Here is a 27,253-nt window from a genome sequence, read left to right on the forward strand (position 1 = left end):
AGACTATTTACTTTTCTTCTACACCTTTACATTTAAATGGACCAAACAACCTACTTGTCAGAAGTTATGAACTAGCCAAAGGTCCTAACTAGCCACCTATATACTACAGAGAACAAACTGCCACTACAGAAACAGAAAAGCTTAGATTTACAATAAGATACAGAAATTCTGTAAAACACTTCATTATAACGCAAGATTCACACTGTGTACAGATCATAAAAAGTAGATGTCTTTTTGCTTTTAAATATAGGCCAGGTTTCAAAACCTACCTCATGAGTATTGCAAGAACTGTGCATTTGTGAGGTACTTAGAAATCCTCAGGAGTAAGTTAAACTTTAAACTGATATTATTTGTTAACATTAGTCTAAATATGCTGTACAAAGTGGCCCTGATGTCAGGCCATTTACTCTTCATATCTGATACTTTGTGTCAGCAGCATTGACACTAAGTTATCTATCAATGATGCTTTTGTCAGTATTGCAGCCTCTGTAACTTATTAGCATAGCTAAGATATTGACACTGGCCAAAAGACAATCCACTATTACAGCAAATCCACTATGCACATTTATAGACTTATGTTTTTGGAGACATAACAGACAATCTGTTCTGCAATATATTTCATTTTGTAAAAGGTGCCAGATTGATAGCACTGGTGACTGAAGTCCTCTATCCACAAAACATCTAGCATGACCAGCAGCACTGCATGCCTGTTCACATTATCATGCCAATAAACCTCAAGCTTGACTCCTAGAGGCAAGAACTGTTTCCAAGCCAGTTTAATTCATGATCTTAATTAACCCTCAGTAGCACTGATTATGGATTTTCACTCTGTGTACAATGAGCTTCACTCAGAACTGGACAGACCAACTCACTTGGCAGAAGTCAATGAACAGCAGATAGCTTTTGGTCACTACCAACCTAAGATTTATCAGAGGTAGAGGCAATGGACTTTGTACACGATTACCCTAAGTAGCCTTTTGTCACTCTGTCCCATGATGGGTACAATCCAATTTGATTTCATATGAATTTAGGAGATTAGGTCTCAATACAAAGAGTACATTACTTTGTACATTACCATATCTGGAAACAAATAAGGAACTTAAAAGAATGTAAATACCTCAGAACTTTCCAAGAACTGCCTTAAATCTGGATCCTGCAACAAGGTAGGGTGTTTTACTGTTCTTTGTAGATACCTACGATTTTAAAAAGTTAAAATATTAGATAACAAAACAGATTTAATGTGCCTGACAGCATTGGAAAGTGTCCTTTAGCTAAAGAATGGGTACAATGCAGGCAGCATGTAACCTCTCTTCATTTATCTAATGGGGTTTGAACACTTATAAAGTCACCTCTAAAGACAAGTTGCTGGCAGTGGTTTATAACCTAGTTTGTTTACATCAAACTTCTTAAGGTATCATAATTTGCCATAAATCTATGTTGCACAGTATTAAAATAATATACTTGATATTTTTAACACCTCAGTGAAGGCTTCCTGCTCTAACAACCACCAATTTAAGCCAGAAAATAGATGGGCTTGTTTAAACACATTCTCATACAGTGCAGTGAACAGGCTTTTTGTTACAGCTAATTCTGGCTGGCTTCCTTTAGAATTAAAGGAAGTCTTGGAGAATTGAGCTGATCTTGTTCTGGGTATGAACTATTTATTTGCTGGCTAGACAGCCTTCAACCTATATTAGTTCTACAGGACTCATCCACCCAGAAGTTAAATTAGTGCAACTCCTTCCTTTTGCAATTTTTTCCATTTCTGCTTGGATCTAAAAACTATTGATTGTACAAATATGAGTTGAAGAGGGAAATTTCTACAGTGCTCATTCACTAAAAACTGCTGCGAGTTTGTCATAACTGATTTTAATATTATGTATTAACAGAAAGTGTCTGATATTTACAAGAATGCTTTACAGAAACTTAATACCTGAAAAGATCATGGGAGCATGAGAAAGTATGCAATACTGCCAATGAAGATGTACTAACAGAACACCATCAACAGTATTTGTACTTTTTGCAAAGCTTTAGTTTTGCTCAAGCCTCAGCTGTAAATTACCAGAACTGCCCCATTACAGTCACAAATTGCTTGGAAACTGTCCTAGAGAGTTATATAGACTGGGACTTAACTGAAAGTTCGAGTACATTGATATTGTAAACACAATGTGTTTTCTCCATCCTCCATTAGATATGGCCACCAGATCCTTATTTTTCTTCCTAAAGAAGCTAAGAGTTGCAGTGAAACCATTTCATACATTAGATTGCTCAACTTTTCCTTGCTTGTTCTAACAGTCAACAGCAAGTACAAGTTAAAGTTGATGCGGCAAAGAGCTTTTTCTTTAGAACTTTGCTGCTACAGAATAGCACTTACTCCAAGGGAGATAACTAACATTTTCACTGGAGACGACTAGAGGTATGCTTGAAGACACCTGTCAGACTTGTAGTACTTAAGTTCACTATTCTAAGGCATAAACTTCAGTGAACTTAATAAAAAAGGCACATTGCTTTCCTGCCCACTTTCCCCATAGCTCTGGGCAATCTAGAAAGAGCAATCTAGAACAGATTTCTTTGGTCTTTCTGGGGCACATTAATACATTTTCCTCAGATTTAGGAAACAGCAACATAACCACTGCCTCTACCTTTTGAACACCTCAGTAGGTAGGCGACTTTTTGATTCTGAATGGAAAAGCTAGCTAAAATTGGCTTAGGAACATGATGAAAAAGTTGTTCGTTGCCAGATAAGACTTTCATGGTCTTTCTGAAAAAAGAAATAGAATATATACCGTGAAGCCTTCCCAACACTGTCAAAAGTACTGAGGAGTCCCTTCCCCAGTATGGGAAGAGTGCTTAACATCCACTGAAAGGGGTATACTAGTTTAACTCCTTTAACAAATAAATGAAAAAGCAACACTTAAAGCATGCACACAAATTTGTGAATTAAACTTTTCCTAATCCAGGTTCTGTTGTTCAAGTGACCAACCAAGGAGGAAACCAGTCATCCCTACCACAGATAGAGACCTAAAGTTGTCTGGAAGTGGTTGTTCAGTTGTCTAAGTCTAATTACTCCAATCCCAGCTGTTATTCCAAGTCTTCATATCTTATAACACCACTCTTTCAGCAACAGGCTTGTTGTATAGCCAGGATGTGTTTCAGAGTTCTGCTCCAAGTGACAGAACTACTTCAGTAACTTCAGGGTGCAATTTTAAGTAGCAAACATTAAGCTGTATACCAATCTTTAGTGACAGACAGCTGTAAGATAGGACAACCTATCAGTATTTTGAGGGTCAACATCAGTTCAGATGTTCTTCTATTAGTTAAGAAATGGAAGGATGGTAGCAACAAGATTCTGAAGAGATATTTTTCCAATTAAGATTGTTTCTGGAACTCCAAAAGCTCAAGAGCTTCATATATTATCTGTTAGATATGCTCTTTGACATACAATCAAAACCCTTTGATTTCTATTAATTTTCTAGTTTAACTGAAACTGTTAAATGGTGTATTGTTTTCATATGATATAATCATCACATAGAATCACATCACAGCAACAGACATATTATAAAATCATACCAAAATTAAGTTTGTATACTTGACTCAGCTGTATGTGACCATAAGTTATAGAAGTTTTAACTAGTTGTTTTCAAAAGGCTTTACCAGCCATGTCAACAGGAAGGGATGATGCAGCACATCAGTGACAGTACCCTTTGTGACAGGTGCACTCCTCCTGTTTGAACTAACTGAACTTTGGTCCAGACAGATGCTCAACAAGTAGGCCTAACCAAAGTTAATCCTATTGTGCAAGGCTATCAGTGAGAACCCAGCACCAAAACCACAAAAACAGTTTGGCTGGAGACCAGGCTGATAAGCGGCAGAAACTGCATGAACACAGCAGAAAATCTGACTATGAGTCAACCACTTTACACTATAAATATCTGCAGCCATCAGGGTCCATTGAGCTCTCCCTCCATAGCAGCTGGCTGCATGGCGGTGATCTCCCCTTGACTAGGGACACCTCTCAAGGTTACCCCTCCAGGCTGAGAGATCCCTTACCTGACACCAGGCATCGATGGGTTGGTAAGTGACATTTTTTGCATGCATGTAACATTTAAGATACCTGTAGTAAGCTTACACAATAATCTTTGTATCCCATACTAACTTTAAGTGTAGTAAATAGTAGAGTATTGACCACCAATCCATCTGTACTTATTAAATATTTTACATACCTAAATTTACTGATTAGAACTCAATAAACTAACTACTAGATCAGATCTGAGTGACCTCTGACTCTTTTCCTGTGACAAAATTGGCATAGTCAGCAGGATGGCAGGTTCGATTACTGACTGCTTACGGAGGCATGGAGATTGGGTGTGCAAAAATTGGAGTAAGATAGAGGAACAGTTAAACCTCACAAGAGGGACACAGAAAAATGGTAAAGAAAAGGGAATAATATGCAAGATATTGGGAACGCGTTTGGAAGCAGCATGTCAGTACAAGAAATGCAAAGAAAAGGAAACGAGAATGTTACAAGATGAGGTTGAATGAAGAAAGTGAAAAAGAAATGCTGTTATCTCTGCAAATAGAACAATTGCTGAAACAACTGGGAGAGGAAAAGGAAAAGCAAAAAAAAGAGTAGAGGACAAACTAGAAATAATGATAACCCAGGCCCCCAATCCCCCAGATCCTGTAAAGATCTGTAAGTTAATTGCATCTCCAGAAGATTGGGATGGAGATATACAGGGGGGACCCTGACCAGGAATTTAGTGATGAGAGTAGCGAAGAGAGTTAGATGAATCACAGTTTAAGGTGGCCCCTATTATTAAAACTAAGGCATCCGTAAGGCCCCAGGGGGGTAACCAAAGGAATGCAAGGAGAACCATTCCGTGGGACCCCCTTCAATTAGCTAATTTGCAGGAAAAATATGGGCAGAAGCCTGGCAAAAGCAAAATGGAATATTTATGGCAAGTTTCCCTGATAGGGGGAGATCATATCACGTTAAATCAAGATGAAGCGTACAGCTTTTGGGGACTGGGGGTATTTTTAACAGGAGGACCAGACCCTAACAATGAACTGCATTCTATCACACACCGAATAGCTTATTGGGCAGGGGGGCATAGACCCTTAGGATAGGAGGGAGCCCACTGCTATACCAATAAGATCATTAAGCAAACTTTCTACTGCTGTTACAAAAGCAGCCTGCCTTCAGGCTACGAACAACAGGGGTGCATATGGTAATTACCCTATCTCTGCCCCTGTAGACCCCCAATCTCATAAATGCCCTGATGAAAGCTTATCAATGGGATAACACAGACAGCCCTCACATTTATGTCCTAGTCAGCCCCCAAAGACAGCTAGTGAAATTTTTAATTGACACAGGAACTCAAATTTCAATAATCTCAAATTTGGATGCCCAAAGAATTAACATTAAGCCCAGCCAACGAAGGGTTAATGTAACAGGATTTACCAGCAAAAGCAAGACATGCCCCACAGATAAAGTAAACTTCTTGTTGCCAGAGGAGAAAAGGATATCAAGGCACCAGTTAGCAGTAGTTTCAGGGAAAGAAAATGTTTTAGGCTTTGACATATTACAAGGACAAATCTGGAAATCGCCAGATGGTAGTGTTTGGTCGTTTGGCTGCCCAGAGTGTCCTTGGTTAGCTGAGCTAAAATTAGTGGCTACCAGTGGGCATCAGTTAACTGGGATAGTTCACTTGCTGCGAGCTCCACCTGCACTGCCTGACTCAAAAATAACTTATCTCCACTGTTGCTCAGATGGGTATTGTGGAGGTCATAGCTGATTTAGAAAAAAGACACATTATTTCCCAAACACACTCCCCATACAACTCCCCAGTGTGGCCAGTTAAAAAAAAACAGGAGGTGGCAGCTAATCATAGACTACAGAAAGTTAAATGCAAACACTGCTCCTCTTACAGCCACCATCCCAAACATTGCTACATTAACTGCCGCCCTTCAGGCTGTCGCTCATCCCTGGATGGCGGTACTAGTTGTAAAAGATATGTTCTTTATGGTGCTGCTACAGGAGGAAGATAAAGAAAGATTTGCTTTTATCTGGGATAGGATACAATTTACTTTTAATAGACTTCCTCAGGGATATAAACATTCACCCACTATAGCTCACACAACACTGGCTGAATTGTTGGACAAGCTGCTGCCGCCGTTTGGCAAGCACTGTACGAAACAAAAGACAGCAGTGGAGCTAAACATCATATTAGCACTAGGTGGATACACCCTAGCCACTCACTAGAAGGGGTAACCAGTCTGGAGTCTCCCTGGCTGAAACTTGTGTTATTTCCCTTTCCAGTAACAGTACCGGGGACAATACCAAAACACCTCCCCTGGAGACTGGGTCAATCACCGGAAGAATACTTATCCTTCGCACAGGAATAATCATCTCCAACATAAACCAGATCAGATTTATACATTGACAAGCCCAACGCATGGGGTGGAAGCTCCCAATTCTTTTATTTGTACTAATCAATATGGTAACTGGAGTACATTCTGAATCATACATGTTTAAGATTGTTGGAAATACAGGAATATTGGGAAATCCCATGCAAAATTTAACAATAACAATCATTAGCCAACAATACAGTAAGGAGCAAAAATCTGAAAAGGTGGAAGGGAACTATCACTTTATTACCCCACAAGGCAGAACCATCTTTTTATTAGATGTGATGTGTTAAACTACACAAACAGAAACACCCTTTTAACTATTAAAATGGCGAATCAGATAGAAACAAAAGATAGAACAATCTGTCCACAATGCATCCTGCTACCTCCAAGACACCTGATAAGACTGTTGAAACCTTATCCCCACAGATTTCTGAAATTGGACCCTGTGCTATTAAATATACAGGCCAGCAACAAGTGCTATTTAATCCATCATGGTCCCTCAAGCGAGTGGAGCTATCAATGCAGGTTAATATCTCTGCAATTAAACCTACCTGCTCACCATTCCTAAATACATCCTATACAGGGTGGTTAGCGTGGTTGCACGGGCAAACCCTCACCTCCCCAAAACGAGCAAGGAGAGATGCGACTGGCATCCTGGGAACAGGATTAGGAGTATTAAACAACATAGACGCTGAAGTTTTAGAAAACAAATTAAGCTTGGCAACAAGTGATTTGTATAAACTAGAACACCCATTAAGATCTTCTTTGCTGACACTGGGAACTAGTCAACGGCTCTTATCTGATATATTGCCTAAATAGGAAAGAATTAATGAGAAGGATCACCAACTAATTGTAGACGCACTTGGCGTCACCCAGAATAATGTTTCTCTAGCTCTTAGCTGTATCCGAGCTCAGTTATGGGTGCAATCTACTATAGCAGCAATTATAAGGGAAGGCAATGAGGGCACCTTGCCCACTGAGATTTGAAAGGCAATTTGGGATAATGACTTCTTCTCCTGTGACACCCTTCCATAGCAAAGGTATTTGGACAATACTAGTTGTATGCCAGTGCTGGGTGACAGAGATCTGCTATCTCTTACATCAAAATACAGCCAGTCACACTAATGCATTATAAGTCGTCAGAAGACCGTTATAGTTTCAACTGACTAAAGGTTTCTTTCATCCTTCCCCCTGCCCAACAGTCAATTTTGTACGAAATAGTTGGACTGAAGTGATTTAATGCCTTAAAATCACAGTGTGTAAGTAAGCTGATGAAGAAAGTTTTGCTTACTGGATCTCTGCAACCTCAATTTTAAAGAGTGACCTGTTTGAAAAGAGGTAACTATAATTCTCCCTATGAATAAGTCTACATTTCCTATTATTAATGGGAATTATTCCATTTCTACACAAAAACTGGGCAGCTGCATACAGACTCCAGAATCCACCTAAGTACAGATGGTCCAGATCCCAGTTACAGAGCTCATGTAGTATATTAAAATTCATTTTGATGCTAAACAAGTTTTAGTTAGATACATACATTACCTTTCTAATGCTGCTCTTCTTTTTTCTACGAATTCAGCAGATGAAGAATCTTCCTTGCCTACTTTAACCTTGGTCATGCCTTTGAAGAAAATTGCATCATACTGATTTTATGTTATCATAAAGAAATCAGGTACGTTAATGATATGATTAGAAGATTAAGTTCAGCTAAGTTTAAGCCAAATTACAATGAAAAGTGCCACAGAAGAATACAAAGAACACAAACACCGCATGCTGCACACTTTTGTGGGAAACAGATCCATGAAATATGCAGTTTCCTGTAATACATATTTGTGATTAAAGTTTTTTAATAACTAGTTGAATTTGCATTTATGAAGACAATCTAAATAAAGGTCACAGTCTTACTGGTCACTTGTGTTCAGAAGAAAACAGTTACTCTAATAAAGCAGAACAAGAAATTAAATCTTAGTTTATAAGTCTATTGATTGGTATGCTCATAACTAATATTTTTATTCTAGTATTTTCTAATTTCTAAAAATAAGTGTGTGTGATTTTTTTGTTTTGGGTTGATTTTTTTTTTTTTTTAATTAATGTAGTGGGTATAAATGGCAAGGTTGGGGGGGGCCAGGCCCTGCAGGGGCGGTCTCTGTGGGAGGTCAGAGGCTACCCTATTCCAGTCACAGCTGGTTCCAGCCGGCTTAACAATGGACCCACCACAGGCCAAAGCTGAGCCAGAGAAGTTTGTGGTGCTTCTATGAAAACATATTTAAGAAAGGGCAGTAAATATCAAGGGAAAAAAGAAACAAGGCCAGAGCAGTAGGGGGAACTCCACGCTGGAGCAGGTACACCCCTGAAGGGACTGCAGCCTGTGGAGGAACCCATGCCAGAGCAGAGGAAACAAGTAAAAGTAAAGAGCAGCGAAAGATAAGAGTAAGGAACAAGGAGTGGCAGAAAGAAACCGCTATGTCCTGACCCCAACCTCCTGCACCACCTGTGGCCTCACTGTGAAGGGATTGAGTGTAAGATGCACCGATAACAAGGGGAGTAGAGACTATGAAGGGGGGACGAGAGGTGTCCACACTGAAGTTGAGCCTGGGAAAGGGGGAAGAAAAGTGTTTTCCTTAAGTGTTTGTCTTTTTTTCCCCAATACCCAAATCAGTAATTAAATGTTTTGTGTTAAGTTAAATTCCTCAAGTTGAGTCTGTTTTGCCCACAACAGCCAAAAGGCATGCCTGCAGGAAAATTACTGCTCCAGTTTCTATTGGGCAGAGTAGAAGGGCTGATCTTACTTTTGACCCTGATGAAGGGACTTCTGGTTTGCAGTTACAAAAATCAAGTAATGAATACTCTGGACAGGCGGAAGAAAGTGACAACTGGGTTTACTGGACTGTGTGGGTTCAATGGCCTGGCACACCAGGCCCAAAAGAGTATAAGGCTGTGGTTGACACCAGTGCACAGTGTACCCTAATGCCATCAGGTTACAAAGGGGCAGTGTGGGCATTCTGGAGTGATAGGGGGATCCAAACAGCTGTCTGTGTTGGAGGCTGAGGTAAGCCTAACTGTGAATGAGTGGCAAAAGCATCCTATTGTGACTGGCCAGGAGGGTACATGCATCCTTGGCATAGACTACCTCAGGAGAGGGTATTTCAAGGACCCAAAAGGGTACCGGTGGGCTTTTGGTATCGCTGTTTAATCTTCTCCATACTCAAGGCAGCTATCTACCCTGCCTGGCCTCTTGGAAGATCCCTCTGTTGTGGGCTTGCTATACGATGCCAGTGTTTTATGATGCTGTATGTTGCCACTGCTGTGGCTGCCATATGTCAAAGGTATTACAGCAGGAGTCACCCAAACCAATGAAGAATGAATCTCATAAGGAACCAGGCAAGTGCACCGGTGACACAACCTGAGCTGGATTCATTAGACAACAATCCAACACAACACACCATCCCTCCTGTCCTGAGTGACCACCATAACAGATGGACCCCAAAGTTATGGACTAAATGAACTCAATGGACATTTTTATCAGCATTTTATGGACATTTTACAGGGATGGCCCATAGACTAAGGGAATGATATCTGTGCACATATCAAAGGATGGGAAGGGTGGTGGTAGTTAATGATGGATTGGATAGTGTGGGACCTGAGCATAACATAAACGGTATGGAGATTGTACTGGGTCTGGCTGGAATGGAGTTAATTTTCTTCATAGCAGCTCATATGGTGCTATGTTTTGAATTTGTGATGAAAACAGTGTTGATAACACAGGGATGTTTTTGTTATTGCTGAGCAGTGCTTACACAGCATCAAGGCCTTCTCTGTTTCTCACACTGCCCCACCAGCAAGTAGGCTGGGGGTACACAAGAAGTTGGGAGGGAACACAGCCAGGACAGCTGACCCCAACTGACCAAAGGGATATTCCATGCCATATGACATCACTCTCAGCAATAAAAACTGGGGCAGGGCGCACATTGCCAGGGTTGCCATTGCTCAGGGAGCGGCTGGGCATTGGTCAGTTGGTGGTGAGCAATTTGGGTTTTTTGCATCACTTATTTATCTTGGTTTTGTTTTTATTTATGTGTTGGTTTTTGTGGGTTTTTTTTTCCCCCTTCCTTTTTTTCCTTATTAAATTGTCTTTATCATCTTAACCCAGGAGTTTTCTCACTCTTACCCTTCCGATTCTCTTGGCAGGGGGAGCGAGTGAGCAGCTGTGTGGTGTTTAGCTGCCTACCAAGGTTAAACCATGACAGTAGGACATTTAATATTAAGACTTCAGACTTAAAAAGTAAAATAAAATAAACGTGTGTGTAGTGTAAATGCATGTCATCTACTTCCAGCTGTTTTGCCAGCTCTCTGCTATAAGATGCCTCATTTTAAATCAGCCTAGAAAACTATATTTTTCCTCCTTCTCTCCAAAATTATAAGCATGTGGACTATACACTTTTAGATGGGACTAAATACCACCCAAGCACTGAAGGGTAGGCAGTTCACGTTTAAAGTGGGAGCTTTGTGCTCTTTGGAGAAAGGTCCTACAGCATCTGTGAGTTTTCCCAACTTATCCATAGCCAAATAAAGTCTCTATACTAGGACCTTAAGTCACACCCAGAGCTTGCAGTAAGTCCCGCCATTTTACCAAGTTCCATGTATACTTATTTTACAAGCAGAACTTGTATTAAAATATTTCATTTATATTATAGTACTGAAATCACATGCATACATTCAACCTTATAGAAAGTAGACTTACCTACAATACTTTTTTCTGGAGCAGGAGGCACAACGTAACCAATATGCATGTACTTTGTTGCTAATTTGCTGTGCAAGCCAAGGAAATCACTGAATCTTCTTTTAACAGAGAATTCATTTTTGTGAAACATGGAAAGGGATGTCTAAAAAAAAGTCATTTTAGTTATGACTTACTGATGCATCTACTCAGCTGTGATATAAAGTTATTTGAAAATATATTTGTTGCACTAGTTACCTTTGTTGTTACTCTGTATGCCATATAAGCATTCATGCCATCCCCTGTAAGAAAATTAAAATACTTATCCTAAGGCAAGTTACTTGAATCCCTCCACACTTTTTTTTTTTCCAAAATACACATTAAATAGCTTATTTACATACTAAAAACCATCAAAAGATAACTGACTAAGGAATTATGCTAAAATCTCAGAATAGTCTAAGAGGTACGACAGCCTAACATATGAGTTACTAGATTCAAGTAACTTACCAACTTTCTCTGGGTCTGATACATTGATTTCTATATCAAGCAAATCTCCATTTGCTTCCTCTTCAAGCTAGAAAAAAATGCCATATTTAATAAGTTAATGTGCATTCATACTACGCATGGGTACGAAGATAAGGATATAGGGGAAAAGTCAGTATGTCTCAACGACTAAAAAGTTCTTCTAGACCCACCATCCTATTTTAAGTGAACATAATTTCACATCTTGGTTTTTAATTTTGAACCTTCCTGAAAAAAATTTAGTGTGGCAACCTCTTCTTCAGACTTGCTGGCCTCAGAGTTTTAGTAAACATTTATCTTGGGGAAATACTCATTTTATGTCCTCCAATTCCAGCAGGCGCAGAGGTTCAAAAATGCTCTCACTTGCAGTGTTTCCATAAGCTTCTAATCAAAAGACAGATATATTCCTCATTTTTAATGGTATCTGTAGTTGAAGAGTTGGGGATGGGGAAAGCAACAACTACAGAATTTTCAGATACTTGCCCGAGCTGTGTGATCACAGAATTTCCTTCTCTTTCATGCAATATACGTAAGTTTGATAGAACAGAAGTAGTTAAGAAACACCATGGCAGAACAGACAGCGTGCCAAGGTTGAAGAGGAAGAAAATCAGAACATCAGCTTAAGGCATCTGGGGAAGCAGCCATCATCAAGTCCCAGGCAAGTCTTGTTTGCCAAACCTCATTCACCAGTGACGTTTTCTAGGAGCATATTCTAGAACGAATGGTACATGCCAATGCACAGACTCTGAATGGAATGCCAAATATAAATAGCAAATTAAGCGTTAAAAGTATGACCAGCCTCAGCTGTTTGTTAGTATGCAGAATAACGCTAACAACTGTTTCCTCCATTTCCTCATTAACAACAGCTTCAGAAATCCAAGTTAAAACCTGTAACATGCTAGTATGAATTAATACACGTCTTCAACATTTCTCCTCCATCTAGTTCAACACTTGATCCCTTCACGCACTTTTACAATACCTATCCTGTAGTAATGGAGCATGTTACTCCTCACGCTACAGATCTCTCATCACCTAAGCAATGAATACTCATAATATTGAGTCAAATACATATTAAACACAAAATAAACAAAATAGTTGTTCTCTTGCATACTTCCCTTTACCAAATAATGATCCTGTGAGTAATTTCGGAACTGCATTAAAATAAAAACCAAAACCAACAAATAACAAACACACACCCCCCCCCCCCCCCCCCCCACCAAGACATTTCCATAGTTGCCAAAATATAACTTAAAAATTTTCTCAGTACCTCTTCTCTGGATCTATCAAAAATCACAGGGGCTGTTACACTTTTCGATTCCATTCTGGGAGCTACTAATGTAGTAGGTGTTACAGCAGTGATTGCAGGAGTAGGTTCTGGTGAAAGTACTGGATCCCTCTCTGGACTGTCCAACGAAACTTCTTCTGTGGCTTCTAGATAAAGATTTTGAGTTCACAAAAAAGTTTTTGTACAATACAGATAGATGTGCACCACAAAAGATACCAAGCATGCACATTAAAGTGATAATATGTAAGTTTAATAAGATCATCTATTAAAAAACATCCATTTGTCTCAGATATATGTCAGTAAAACTAGAGGCAACATCTGAGTTTCCAGCGAATAACAGCTTCAAGTAAAATTAAGTATGCAATTGTTTTTTATATGCTGCCAGGTAAAGTCTTTTAAAGTAGTCACAAAACTGCTAAATCATTCATTTCTATATATCATGAAAACTAATGACGTTTTTTCCACCACAGACCGCTCTTTTTCAGCGCCTATGCCAAAAGCAGTTTTTGCACTCTGAACAACAGCAATCAAGTCATATAGGCTAATAACTGAGCATACCAAGAGAAGTTATATATATACATCCCCTACCAAAAGCTCACAACTCATAAAATACAAATATTAGTAGATGAGGCATTCTGAGCAGTAAGACTAACTACTTATTTTTACTTTCTTCAGACTGTAAATAGTTCATCTATATTTACAGAGAATTTATATCTCTGCTCTGCAAACCCTTCATGCTTTCTTTCCTCCACTAATTGATTTTGACCACCACCAAAACATACATTTAGAATAGACTATTTCAGTTGGAAGGGACCTACAACAATCATCTAGTCCAACTGCCTGACCACTTTAGGGCTGACCAAGAGTTAAAGCATGTTACTAAGGGCATTGTCCAAATGCCTCTTAAACACTGACAGGGATGGGGGCATCGACCAACTCTCTAGGAAGCCTGTTCCAGTGTTTGACCACCCTCTCGGTAAAGAAATGCTTCCTAATATCCAGTCTGAACCTCCCCTGGAGCAGCTTTGAACCATTCCCACACATCCTATCACTGGATACCAGAGAGAAGAGATCAGCACCTCCTTCTCCACTTCCCCTCCTCAGGAAGCTGTAGAGAGCAATGAGGTCGCCCCTCAGCCTCCTTTTCTCCAAACTAGACAAACCCAGAATCCTTAGCTGCTCCTCATAGGACATGCCTTCCAGCCCTTTCACCAGCTTTGTTGCCCTCCTCTGGACGCATTCAAGGACCTTCACATCCTTCTTAAATTGTGGGGCCCAGAACTGCACACAGTATTCAAGGTGAGGCCACACCAACGCTGAATACAGTGGGATAATCACCTCTTTTGGCCAGCTGGTTCTGCTGTGTTTGATGCACCCCAGGATGCCGTTTGCCCTCTTGGCTGCCAGGGCACACTGCTGACTCCTCATATTGAGCCTGCTGTCAACCAGCACCCCCAGATCCCTCTCTGCAGGGCTGATCTCCAGCCACTCCTCTCCCAATCTATACTTGTGCCCGGCATTACTCTGTCCTAGGTGCAGGATCCGGCATTTGGACTTGTTAAATTTCATGCCATTAATCATTGCCCGATGCTCCAATCTATCCAGATCCTTCTGCAAGGCCTCTTGTCCCTCAAGAGAGTCAACAGCACCTCCCAGTTTGGTATCGTCAGCAAACTTGCTAATGGTGCATTCAACTCCTGCGTCCAGATCATTGATAAATATATTGACCAGGACTGGCCCTAGAATTGAGCCCTGAGGAACACCACTGGTGACCAGTTGCCAGCCAGATGTAGCCCCACTCACTACAACCCTTTGAGCCCTGCCCTTCAGCCAGTTCTTCTCCCAGTGCACCGTGAACCTGCTCATCCCACAGTTGGACAACTTGTCCAGAAGGATGCTGTGAGGGACAGTATCAAAAGCCTCACTAAAATCCAGAAAAACTACATCCACCGCCTTCCCTTCATCCACTAGGCGGGTGACCTTGTCATAGAAGGATATCAAATTAGATAGACAGGACTTTCTCTTTGTGAACCCATGTTGACTGTGCCTGAGGATTGCATTGTTCTTTAAATGCCTTTCAGTAGCACCCAGTATGATCTTCTCCATAATTTTTCCAGGAACTGAGGTTAGACTCACAGGTCTGTAGTTCCCTGGGTCTTCCCTCACGCCCTTCTTGTAAATTGGAATAACACTGGCTAGCTTCCAGTCAGCAGGGACCTCCCCTGACTCCCAAGACCTTTGGTAGATGATTGAGAGGGTCCCACCATAACATCTGCTAGCTCCTTCAGTACTCTGGGATGAATCCCATCAGGCCCCATGGACTTGTGAACATTCAGCTGATACAGCTGGTCCCTTACAATTTCAATGTCCACAAATGGAAAGTCACTGTTCCCGCACTCATGGTCCTCCAACTCAGGGGACCAGGCAGCCCAAGGTCTATCAGTATTATTAAAGACTGAGGCAAAAAAAGCATTGAATGCCTCTGCTTTTTCTTCGTCCCTATTAGTCAGGTGACCATCTTCATCAAGTATCAGTCCAATGTTTTCTTTAGACCTCCTCTTGCTATTAACGTTCTTAAAAAAGCCCTTCTTCTTGTCTGACACAACACTGGCCAGATTCAACTCTAGTTTAGCTTTGGCCTTTCAAATCTTCTCCCTGCATATACAAACCACAGCTCTGTAACCTTCCTGCAAAGCCTGACCTCACTTCCAGAGATCATACAATTTCTTTTTCCTCTTGAGCTCCACGAGGAGTTCCCTCTTCAGCCAAGCTGGTCTTCTGCCCCGCTTGCTTGTCTTTCAACACAGTGGGACTGCCTGCTCCTGTGCTTCTAAAAGGTGCTTCTTAAAGACTGACCAGCACTCATGGACTCCTAAGCCCTCAAAGGCAGATTCCCAGGGGATTCTGCTAAATAGCTCTCTGAATAGCTTGAAGTTTGCTCTCCTGAAGTCCAGGGTAGCAACTCTGCTGTCCTTTTTTCTCTCATTACGCTGAAAATTTTCAACTCAACCATTTCATGATCCCTGTGGCCAAGACAGCCACCTACCATCACATCTCCCACGAGTCCTTCTCTATTCAGAAATCACAAGTCTAGGAGGGCATCTTTCCTAGTTGGCTCCCTGAGTACCTGCGACAAGAAGTTATCTTCCACAAACTTCAGGAATTTCCCAGACTTGCTTGTCACAGCAGTATGATATTCCCAGTTGATGTCTGGGAAGTTCAAGTCTCCCATAAGGACAAGGGCTACCAATCCAGAGATTTCTCCTAATTGCCTATAGAATAACTCATTGGTGTTACCATCCTGGCTGGGTGATCAGTAGTAGACACCCACTACAACATCTCCTTTGTTTTCCTTCCCCCTAATCCCCACCCAGAGGCTCTCAACCACAGAATCACAGAATCATATAGGTTGGAAAAGACCTTTAAGATCATCGAGTCCAACCATAAACCTAACACTGCCAAAACCACCACTACACCATGTCTCTAAGCACCTCATCCAAACGTCCTTTAAATACCTCCAGGGATGGCAACTCAACCACTGCCCTGGGCAGCCTGTTCCAATGCTTGATAACCCTCTCGGTGAAGAAAAATTTCCTAATATCCAGTCTAAACCTCCCCTGGCGCAACTTGAGGCCATTTCCTCTCATCCTATCACTTGTTACCTGGGAGAAGAGACCGACCCCCACCTCTCTACAACCTCCTTTCAGGTAGTTGAAGAGAGCAATAAGGTCTCCCCTCAGCCTCCTTTTCTCCAGGCTAAACAGTCCCAGCTCCCTCAGCCGCTCCTCATAAGACTTCTGCTCCAGACCCTTCACCAGCTTCGTTGCCCTTCTCTGCACACGCTCCAGTACCTCAATATCCCTCTTATAGTGGGGGGCCCAAAACTGAACACAGTATTCGAGGTGCGGCCTCACCAGTGCTGAGTACAGGGGCACAATCACTTCCCTACTCCTGCTGGCCACGCTATTTTTGATACAAGCCAGGATGCCATTGGCTTTCTTGGCCGCCTGGGCACACTGCTGGCTCGTATTCAGGTGGCTGTCAACCAACACCCCCAGGTCCTTTTCCGCCAGGCAGCTTTCCAGCCACTCTTCCCCAAGCCTATAGCGTTGCATGGGGTTGCTGTGGCCCAAGTGCAGGACCTTGCACTTGGCCTTGTTAAACGTCATACAATTCACCCCAGCCCATCGATCCAGCCTGTCCAGGTCCCTCTGCAGAGCCTGCCTACCCTCCAGCAGATCAACACTCCCACACAACTTGGTGTCGTCTGCAAACTTACTGAGAGTACACTCGATCCCTTCGTCCAGATCATTGATAAAGATATTAAACAGAACTGGCCCCAACACAGAGCCCTGGGGAACACCGCTTGTGACCGGCCGCCAACCGGAGTAAACTCCATTCACCACCACTCTTTGGGCCCGGCCATCCAGCCAGTTCTTTACCCAGCGAAGAGTACACCCGTCCAAGCCATGAGCAGCCAGTTTCTCCAGGAGAATGCTGTGGGAGACCGTGTCAAAGGCTTTACTGAAGTCTAGATAGACAACATCCACAGCCTTCCCCTCATCCACTAGGCAGGTCACCTTGTCATAGAAGGAGATCAGGTTGGTCAAGCAGGACCTGCCTTTCCTGAACCCATGCTGGCTGGGCTTGATCCCTTGGTTATTCTCTACATGCCGTGTGATAGCACTCAGGATGATCTGCTCCACCAGCTTCCCCGGCACCGAGGTCAGGCTGACAGGCCTGTAGTTCCCCAGGTCCTCCTTCCGGCCCTTCTTGAAGATGGGTGTCACATTCCCTAATCTCCAGTCAGCAGGGACCTCCCCAGTTAGCCAGGACTGCTGGTAAATGATGGAAAGGGGCTTGGTGAGCTCTTCTGCCAGTTCCTTCAGTACTCTCGGGGGGATCTCATCAGGCCCCATAGACTTGTGAGTGTCTACGTGGTGCAGCAGGTCACTCACCATTTCCCCCTGGATTATGGGTGCTCCAGTCTGGTCCCCATCCCTCTCTTCCAACTCCAGGGGCTGGGTACCCATAGAACAGTCGGCCCTGCTAATAAAGACTGAGGCAAAGAAGGCATTAAGTACCTCAGCCTTTTCCTCATCCTTGGTCACTGTGTTCCCTCCCCCATCTACTAGGGGCTGGAGATTCTATCACATCATCACTAACTGCATCACTAACTCATCATCATCTGCGCATCACACATCATCACTAACTGCAAGGGCTGTACAATCAAACCTCTCCCTTGCATATAGTGCAACACCTCCACCCCGCCTGCCCTGCCTATCCCTCCTGAACAACCTGTATCCCTCCATCCTAGCACTCCAATCATGGGACTCATTCCACCAAGTCTCACTAATACCAATGATATCATGGCTCCGGGAACTGACCAACGCTTCCAGTTCATCCTGTTTGTTTCTCATACTGCGTTCATTGGTGTACAAGCATTTCAGATATGCTCCTGAGCCCTCTGTGCTCCCAGGAGCAGTGTAAATGTTCCCACTAGCTACCCTCAGCTTACCTACTGCAATCCTGTTGGTATCCCCTTCCTCCATCAATTCTAGTTTAAAGACCTCTCAATCAGTCTCACCAGCTTACACCCAAAGACACATTTTCCCCATCGGGACAGGTGGATCCCATCAGGTCCCAGCATACCTTGTCTCTCAAAGGCTCTTCCATGGTTTAAAAACCCAAAGTTTTGGTGGAGGCACCAGTCCTGGAGCCAGGTATTGATATCCTGGGCTCGCCTGTTTGTTCCAAAGTCTCCCCCCAATACTGGGAGGATTGAGGAAAACACTACCTGTGCTCCTGAATGTTTTAGCATTCTTCCCAGGGCTCTGAAGTCTCTTTTGATTAACCTCAGAGTTTTTGTTGCAACATCATTTGTACCCACATGAAAGAGCAGGAACGGATAGTAGCCTGAAGGTTGAACTAGGCTCTTCAGTCTTGTGGTGACATCCCCAATTTGGGCCCCAGGGAGGCAGCAAGCTTCCCTGAAAAGAGGGTCCAGTCTGCAAACAGGTGATTCCGTTCCACCCAGGAGGGAATCACCCATGACCAAAACTCACCATTGTCTCTTCTCAGCTGTGGTCTTAATGCAGGTTTTGTTGTGAGGGGTTGGTCTCTCTGATCTTGGCAAGACTGCTTCCACAGGTTCCTCCTCTTTCTCATTATGCACTTCATCTACTGTACCCAGGACCTCATACCTGTTCTGTAAGGGTATCTTAGAGGGTAAGGAGGGGTTTCTCTTACAGCTTCGTGCTATAACCTTCTTCCACCCTTCCTTATTCCTTGTGACACTGCCTTCCTCCTGGCACAAAGCAGATCGGTTACCTGCTTCTGTAGTGGCCACGCTGAGTTGGCTTCCATGCATCATAGATGGTAGAGTACAGCTCCATTGATCAATCTCCCTCTCAGACTCTCAAATACTCCTCAGTCTGCTCACCTCCTCCTGCAGCTCAGCCACCAAGCAGAGCAGTTCATCTATCTGGTCACACCTCCCACAGGCTTGCTTGCAGTTACTTTCCATTTCTAGGAATATCCCTTCACACATCCCACAGCCAGAAACCTGGGTAGTTGCATGCTTGAACAGGAGCTCTGTCTGCATGGTTGCATTGATTCTACCAGGTGCTAGAAGCTCAGGAGAAGCAGAGAACACTGCTTTTTGCTAGGTGGCCACCATACTGCCCCACATCTGCCTGCTGGGAAATATATATGCTCATCCATTGCAATCAGCTGGGCCAATTGTTTTCTCCTGCTTAAATCTCCCATGCTGCCAGGTGCAGGCTCCGCCCCTTGCTGTCTCTTCCAATCAGCGGGTCCGGGGTCAGTTGCTCAGGGAACACCCTCTGTTCAGACAGGCTTCTACTTGTCCACGTGTATCCCTCGTGTGTCCTGCCACTGCTGGTGCTCCTTACACTGTTCTGGCATCTGTTGCAATTTCCTGGGTATACAGAAGTTTCTGCTCTAGTTTAAGTAACTAATGCTGTGGTTCTCACTAAATGTGCATTTTAAAGAACTCTAGTTCTTCAAAGATAATATTGACCACAGAACAATCATTTGATATGTAAATTGATGTCACAACTGATTACAAGACTTGTTACAAACTAGACTTCCTGTGGCAAGTTCCAAGTACTTAACCAAACATAGCTTCAGGCACTAAAGCAGATCTACTCCAACTTACACAAAGTTACCAAAATAGTTTACCATGCAATTTTGAGAAGAGTGCAGTCCTTCAGGAACAGAATGTTCCAGCATGGGTCCCCCATGGGGTCACAGGTCCTGCCAGGAGACCTGCTCCAGCGCAGGGTCTCCACGTGGTCACAGCCTCCTTCGGGCACATCCACCTGCTCTGGTGTGGGGTCCTCCACAGGCTGCAGGTGGATATCTGCTCCACCATTAACCTCCATGGGCTGCAGGGGGACAACCTGCCTCACCATGGTCTTCACCATGGGCTGCAGGGGAATCTCTGCTCCAGTGCCTGGAGCACCTCCTCCCCCTCCTTCTTCACTGACCTTGGTGTCTGCATAGTTGTTTCTCTCACATTTTCTCACTCCTCTCTTCTGGCTGCTGTTGTGCAGCAGGTTTTTTTTCCCTCTCCTTAAATATGTTATCACAGAGGTGCTACCACCGTTGCTGATTGGCTCAACCTTGGCCAGCAGCGGGTCCGTCTTGGAGCCGGCTGGCATTGGCTCTATCGGACATAGGGGAAGCTTCTAGCAGCTTCTCACAGAGGCCACCCCTGTAGCCCCCCTGCTACCAAAACCTTGCCACACAAACCCAATACAACTGTCTAGGTATTTTTTTCCCCTCAGAAAAGAAGTCTTAAAGTAGTAAATAAGCTGAGAATCTATTTCCCAAGAAAGTCTTTTTTCCAAAGAACACTGACATTTATGCTTCTTACATACTCTTTCACTTTAAGAAATCAGATGGCATGTTACAGATTAAGAAGTTCCATTGACAATTCTTTTGTTTTTTCATGGAAAGATGAATTTGGTAGGTTTCAGAGTAGAAACTATGGTATTTTCAGAAACATTTGCTCAAGTTATTCAGTTTAGATTTTCCGATGAATATTTAAGTATTTGGTTGGTTCGTTGGGGGTTTTTTTGGTGGTTTTTAAGGCTTTTTTAAAAAACTCTGTATTAATATTTACATGAAAAATGAAATCTAGGTCTCCTGCTTTCCTGGAAAGTGCTCAAAAGCACAAGCTCTTCTTGCATAAAGAGATGCAACTGCTTTGTCCAAGTTTTAGGAGAAAAAAAAACATCAAAACCAACAGTCACATCAGTCATGGCAGTTATCAGCCCATATTAAGCACTCCCACCAATCTAATGCCATAAGACTTGTACGCAATAATACCTACTTTACAATCCATAAATAGTCTTTGATACAAGATCACTGTCACGATGCTCAACTCTAACAGAACATGAAAACCTCTCAGCCTGCTGCAGAAGATTACTATTTATGCTTAATTAACATTCCACAGGAAACTATATCAAGTTTCTATCAGCACTCTTCAGCACTTAAGCTTGGAACTCAATTTCAGCATTAGATACCTATTGTTTCTTTACATCTCACCGCTAGTATTCGTCAAACATCATCATCTTAGAAAGTACAATTTTCCAATTCCTCACAAGCAGCATCACTTCAGCTGAATAAGTTATTTTTACTTATCACACTTCTAAATGTCATAGACCTCTAACATTCTGACATCACTTGAGTATTTAAAGTGGCTTATTATCGTTCAAAGTTTACTAAGATTATCACACAAATTTGGAAGTAAACTGAAGTATAAACTGTTGCCCAGAATAGAGGACAAGTTACTAAAAAAGGCTTCCCAGTGTTTAGTGCTATTTCAGAGACAGATATCCTAACAGAACTGAGAGAACTACTATGCCCAAGTCAGAACCCACAACTCTTACCATTATAATAGGAGGGCTAAGAATAATCTTAATGAAAACATAAATAGTATTAACAGGACAGTCGGCCACCAATAAGGCTTTCTTTTGACTTCAAAACTGTAGGTTCAAATGCCTTTGCATGTTTCTTTCTTCCAGAACAGACCTGGAACTGAATAACCAGCTTCTAAAAAGCAGCCAGGCATCTACACAACTACTGATTAGACATTTCACATGACAACAGCCTGACAGACACTATTAGCTAGAACTTTTGCTGTTCAACTGGGCTTCAAGTACATGTTTTGTTTGCTCCACAGAATTAGCATAATCTTTTCTGTATGAACTCTGAGAAATAAAGGCCTAAAACAAATCTATCTGGATCCAAAGCTAAAAAAACCAAAAAATAACAATAACAACAAAAACATGTTCACTTTTCCCCAGAAGCCAGATGCTTGCATGAGAGGATCCATTCCTAAAACACATAAAAAGCAATCTTTTACCAGACTAGAGAAGTGGAAAAAATTGTTATTTTTCTGAAAAAGGTGACAGAGCACTGATATAATTTCACAGCCTTACTCTCATCACTTATGAGCATTAGAAGCAGAAGGCATAGCTATGTCCTGCACAGGCAGTCCATGACACGTCTTCAGCTTCAGCTATACATTGAACTTTAGGCCAACATTTTAGAACAGTCATTCAAGATTTAGTTCTTAACTCTATATAAGGAGTTTATGGATGACCAAGTTTTAAGATAGCAATCATCTGAACAGATGTTCCTACAGTATTCTCTTGACCAAAAAAACCCACAAACAAAAACCCAACATTATCATCCACCCCACCCCTGCACTGGGAGCTTTGCAGAAGACATTGTATTTGAGGAGTTAGTGATCTAGAACAGGCCATATCTGCTCTATGGGGCCTCATACTTAGGTCTTGAGAAGCCTGTATGTTATTAATATAATCTGTAACTTAAAATATATCTTTGGGAAAGGTGAACTGTATGTGGATCAAGGGGTGGAATGTAATGATCCTGACTGGGAGACCATTGCGCATTGAGGAGTCAGTGATCCACATAACAGTTAACTTGAGGAGGCCCAGGCCTGTGCTGGGCTGCACATCCAGCTTGGCCTTCTGGCCTGCGTCGTGCCGCACAAATCCCTTGGCCACGGGATAAACTCAGCAGCTCATTGTAACAGAGGAGCCTGCAAGCAGCTCCCCCTTGGTATTGGTGATTATGCCACCTGCATGGCCTTGCCTGTATCTAACAGTGCAGCAAGAAGTTCTCATGAGAACATCCTTTATGAATAGAGTTTTCTTGTAAGAAAGTTATATAATAGCTCAAATGACCAAAAAGAAGGAGCTTCCCTCCACGGACAGAATCTGCACAGCATGCCATGGGAGAAACCCATCTGGGGTCCGTCTGATGCTGCATGATCACGGGGTTCCCACCATCTGAAGGGACATAAGATTTACTCTTCTTATTCTGTCTTATTAAAACGGCTATTCTATTAAGCCATTTGTCGTTGGGCCTTTCTTATTGAGATCCAGAAAGAACCCTGCACGCGCACTCATGCGCTCCCCCCCAACAACCACCATAAAATACACGCCACCAAAGTCCTCCAAGATACTCTTAATACTACGTGATTTGGAGCAAGCTAAGCAAAGCTAAGCTTTTGTTGGCCAAAATTATCAACATTTTTACTTTTATCCTAAGGGAAAAAGTTCTTAAATGGATTTATCAAGATAGTTTTCTTATTTGCAGAACTGAGAATCACAACACTAATAAATGGAACAACAAAGTTTACAGGTCTCCTGTAACAGATGGAAAAAAAATCTCATTTTCTTCCACCTTAATAACTCAGCTTTAACAGTTCAGTCAAAGCACTTATGATTCATCAGAGATGAGGTAAGGAATATCTAAAAACAGTTTATTGCAGATATACCTTACAGCTGTCCTAAAAACACAGCAGCAAAGTTTTTAAGTATAGTCAAAAAAGCCTACAAAAATTCCAGATTCTGAACTGCATTAAGACAGTACAGGACATTTTCTAATTTGTTCTCCCTCACCTCCTTTTCCATTAGGTTGCATTATTAGATGAACAATGAAAAAGATTTATCAAGCCTACAGTAGCTAGAGAGGAATATCATCACATTTTTACAAATAAGTCTACAAAACTACATTTTTTTTAATGCCCCCCAAAAGTCAGAGTCCCTCCTTTCAGGAGCCATTCATAGGACTTCTTTTTACCTGGGTTTTATAGTATAATAATTCAACGTGAAGGACCAACACAAGCTAGGAAGTTGTGGAACTTCATTCTCTTCCCCTCCAGTTAACTGTCCCTATAATCTTTGTAAAGATAAGATTTCTTTGGAATTTCAGCATATTGGGAAAAAAAAGTTGCATTCAATTTTAATTTTTTTTAAAACTTGAGTCTTGCTTTCATAGAAAACAAGGCTTACACAATCAAGCTGAAAGCAAGGAAATAGCTATCTTGTGTAGCCTTCTCACACTGTTTCTGTTCATCACAAATCAGTGTCAGAAAGGCTGGATGACCATCACTGTCTAGCAAAACAGTGCTATGGAAAAAAAAAGTTATCCTTATGAGTACATAGCACTGGAACACAAATTAGACATTGTTTTTGAGAACACATGCTGACAGTGATACAAAGTTAGAAGTTCATCACTAGGACAGAGCTGTATTATGCAAATTTCCTGTTTAGAACAGGCTACTGTTAAAGATGTCGTGTTTCTGCAAGTTGTGTTAGGCTCTATAAATCAGTCTTTTTTTCCCCGTTTGAGAGTTTGTACTAGCCTTAGTCTGTATATGAACTGACCTTTTAAAAATCACTTTTAGTTGTATTAGACCTGCAGCACATCAGATGCTTTCACAGCTGAATGCTGCTTGCATTTAAAAAAATGTCTTCCATAGTAAAACTCAAACTCATTAAATAATTTCTCTGTCTTTTCTCAGTGTTCCATTCGCTTGCAACAATCTGGCTGCTAACATGTTACTTCTGTCTGGATCCCATCAATATTTAGTCCAGCCACCTTTTTTCTTAATTTAATATTTTCCAGCCAAAGAAGAATCTGCTTTCCTAAAATATCTATTCCAGATGGTCCTACAGCTACAAAAAGCTGGTTTTATATACTGAAGCTATATAACCAAATTAAAAATAAAGCTTTCTTGTACTAGTAAAGTGTTCCCAGTCTTTGTAGGTCGTAAGATCAGGTAATATAAATACAAAACTACTAGGATTATTACCGAATTCTTAATTATTCTCCATTTCTCTTAAGACTGTTTTAGAGAGTTTGCAAAGTAATCAATACATTTGCTTATGACACTGTTAGAATGTAAGTTCAAATATATGCAAATATAAGTTTGATAAGTTGAGAACAAAGGTAATGGGCACATGTATACACTTATCTATATAAAGCAGCCCAGAACTAAATGCTATAAACTTTATTTAAAAATTATTACATCAGGGTACAAACAAAGATAAGATTAGGAGTGTATTCAAAGTAGACTGCCAACTGACTCACTAATAGGAAAAGTGTTAGCATTGAGAAGAAGAATTTAGAACCATTTTTTGACACACAATATATTCTAAACATTACATCTCCTTTCTTGAATAGTAAATGCTCCTACACCTGTAATTGTGACAGCAACCATAATCCATGTTAGGAAAAATAGATTGTAGAAAACCAACATCAAAGTAGTGACTGACCAAGGATTAAAAATAAGTGTCATTGATTAATTACTTATAAAAACTTTCATACATCTCTCTCCAAAACATCCAGTACTGTCAAATATTAGAGACCAAATCTTACACTAGTGAAATGCCAGGACTGATCCCATATGTCAGTTTCTCACCTTTTTATTATAATAAAAGTCTTTTAATAAGTAGAAATAACCTCCAGCTTGCAATATGATCTGAATTATCAGTCTTCATAATTGGAAAAAAGGACTGGGACAGCTATAAATGGTTATACAGTAGAAAACAAGGCTTTAACTTGCCTCGTGTTTTTACACACACACAAAGTTGAATATTATTACATAACAAGACATGCTATATTACCATCAGCAAAACAAGTTATTAACTAGCTAACACTGCCACGCTATGCAGTGACAGTACATATCACGGAGAAACCTGTATTTAGTAATCAAACTTAACTAAAGCTAGAGTCCCACAAGAAAAATCCTGTACATCACTGTCAAGCTCTTAAGACATTTAAATTTAACTTTTCTATCAAATAAGCTTCTCAAAGTGCCATTACTTCAGTATGTAATTCTTAATAGTTCCGTTACAAAAATATATATTGTCAAGAGTGTAATAAAGTGTTTACTGCTGAGATGACAACACACAAATTTGGTGAAAAAAATCCCCAATTTTAATTTACTATTGAAATTTAAACAAGACTCATCTACCCCAAAGAGAAGTCACATATCACTTTATTTTCGCTAATAAGCAAGATTAAGTCTTCCACTTGCAGTTCAAAAAGAAAAGGCTACACTTCAAAACAGTTTTACAATAATATTTAATCAGTAGCTAGATGTGTTAACAGTAGAACAAACTTTGCACAAAGAACATCAGCTGGTTTTCCTTTTATAGTGTGTCACTTTTCTTGCAAATTATTTCAAGTTCATAAATTTGACAGTATATTGCAGAAGATCATAGGACTTCAATTAAATAGGTGATCATTGAATCCAATAAAGAATGATCAACAAAGACTAGTGATACTCCTAATATCCAAAGGAAAACATTACTTAATAAATTTTCCAGAAAGTATATCTTCAACAGGTTGAACAATGGTTAAGATTTACAACACTATTAAATTGCTTAAGCTTAAAATCAGAGTTTCCATTGCAAGGGTACTACTTTGTATTTCCTTACAGACATGGAAATTACCTTTTACAGCATAAAAAGGTTTTCCTCTTCCTCCTCACAAAAGCACACCCCTTTAAGTCCAAGAAGGAAAGAGTCTATGCAGCCACATTAGAAGAAAAAAAGCAGTTACCAGCAAAGAGGTCTTCTCTATCATCATCTGGCGTGACTTCTGCTGGCTTTGGACCATTAGAGTTTGTGCTGAGGTCTTCTGCAGGAAGACTTGCTGGCTCTGGAGATGAAGGACTTGACTGTTAAAAAAAAAAAAAAAGTGAAATAGCAGAGAACCGGTTGTCATATATCAGTATATAAGTATTGCAATAAACATTCTTTCATTGCAAAGAAACAAAGCAAGATGTACAGAAAGGAAGCTCAGTCAACTATTTCCATTTCCTACACCTAGTGGGATAACAATGAACAAAGGATACAAACTACTCAGCAGCTCTTTTAATTTCTGTCAGAAAATAAAAGAAATGGGTATTTCCTCAAGTTTAATTTACATGAAAAACTGCTACAGACATATCTAGAATAAGTTTGTTA

At 41.2% G+C, this 27,253-nt stretch overlaps 1 protein-coding gene across 2 annotated transcripts in view; it reads right to left on the reverse strand.

Annotated features, from left to right (window-relative positions):
• Positions 1 to 27,253, reverse strand: part of LOC142403052 (sorting nexin-2-like) — a 40,647-nt gene that overhangs the window by 10,850 nt on the left and 2,544 nt on the right. For both annotated transcript variants that reach the window (XM_075489190.1, XM_075489189.1), the window contains exons 2-8: positions 26,847 to 26,964; positions 12,918 to 13,081; positions 11,636 to 11,702; positions 11,387 to 11,430; positions 11,153 to 11,294; positions 7,954 to 8,032; positions 1,118 to 1,193 (exon numbers count right to left, since the gene is read on the reverse strand). In XM_075489190.1, coding sequence (XP_075345305.1) covers positions 1,118 to 1,193; positions 7,954 to 8,032; positions 11,153 to 11,294; positions 11,387 to 11,430; positions 11,636 to 11,702; positions 12,918 to 13,081; positions 26,847 to 26,964 — 690 coding nt within the window. The remainder of the gene's footprint in view (positions 1 to 1,117; positions 1,194 to 7,953; positions 8,033 to 11,152; positions 11,295 to 11,386; positions 11,431 to 11,635; positions 11,703 to 12,917; positions 13,082 to 26,846; positions 26,965 to 27,253) is intronic.

This window comes from Mycteria americana (genome assembly GCF_035582795.1).
Source record: "Mycteria americana isolate JAX WOST 10 ecotype Jacksonville Zoo and Gardens chromosome W unlocalized genomic scaffold, USCA_MyAme_1.0 Scaffold_32, whole genome shotgun sequence".
In the NCBI taxonomy this organism is placed as follows: domain Eukaryota; kingdom Metazoa; phylum Chordata; class Aves; order Ciconiiformes; family Ciconiidae; genus Mycteria; species Mycteria americana.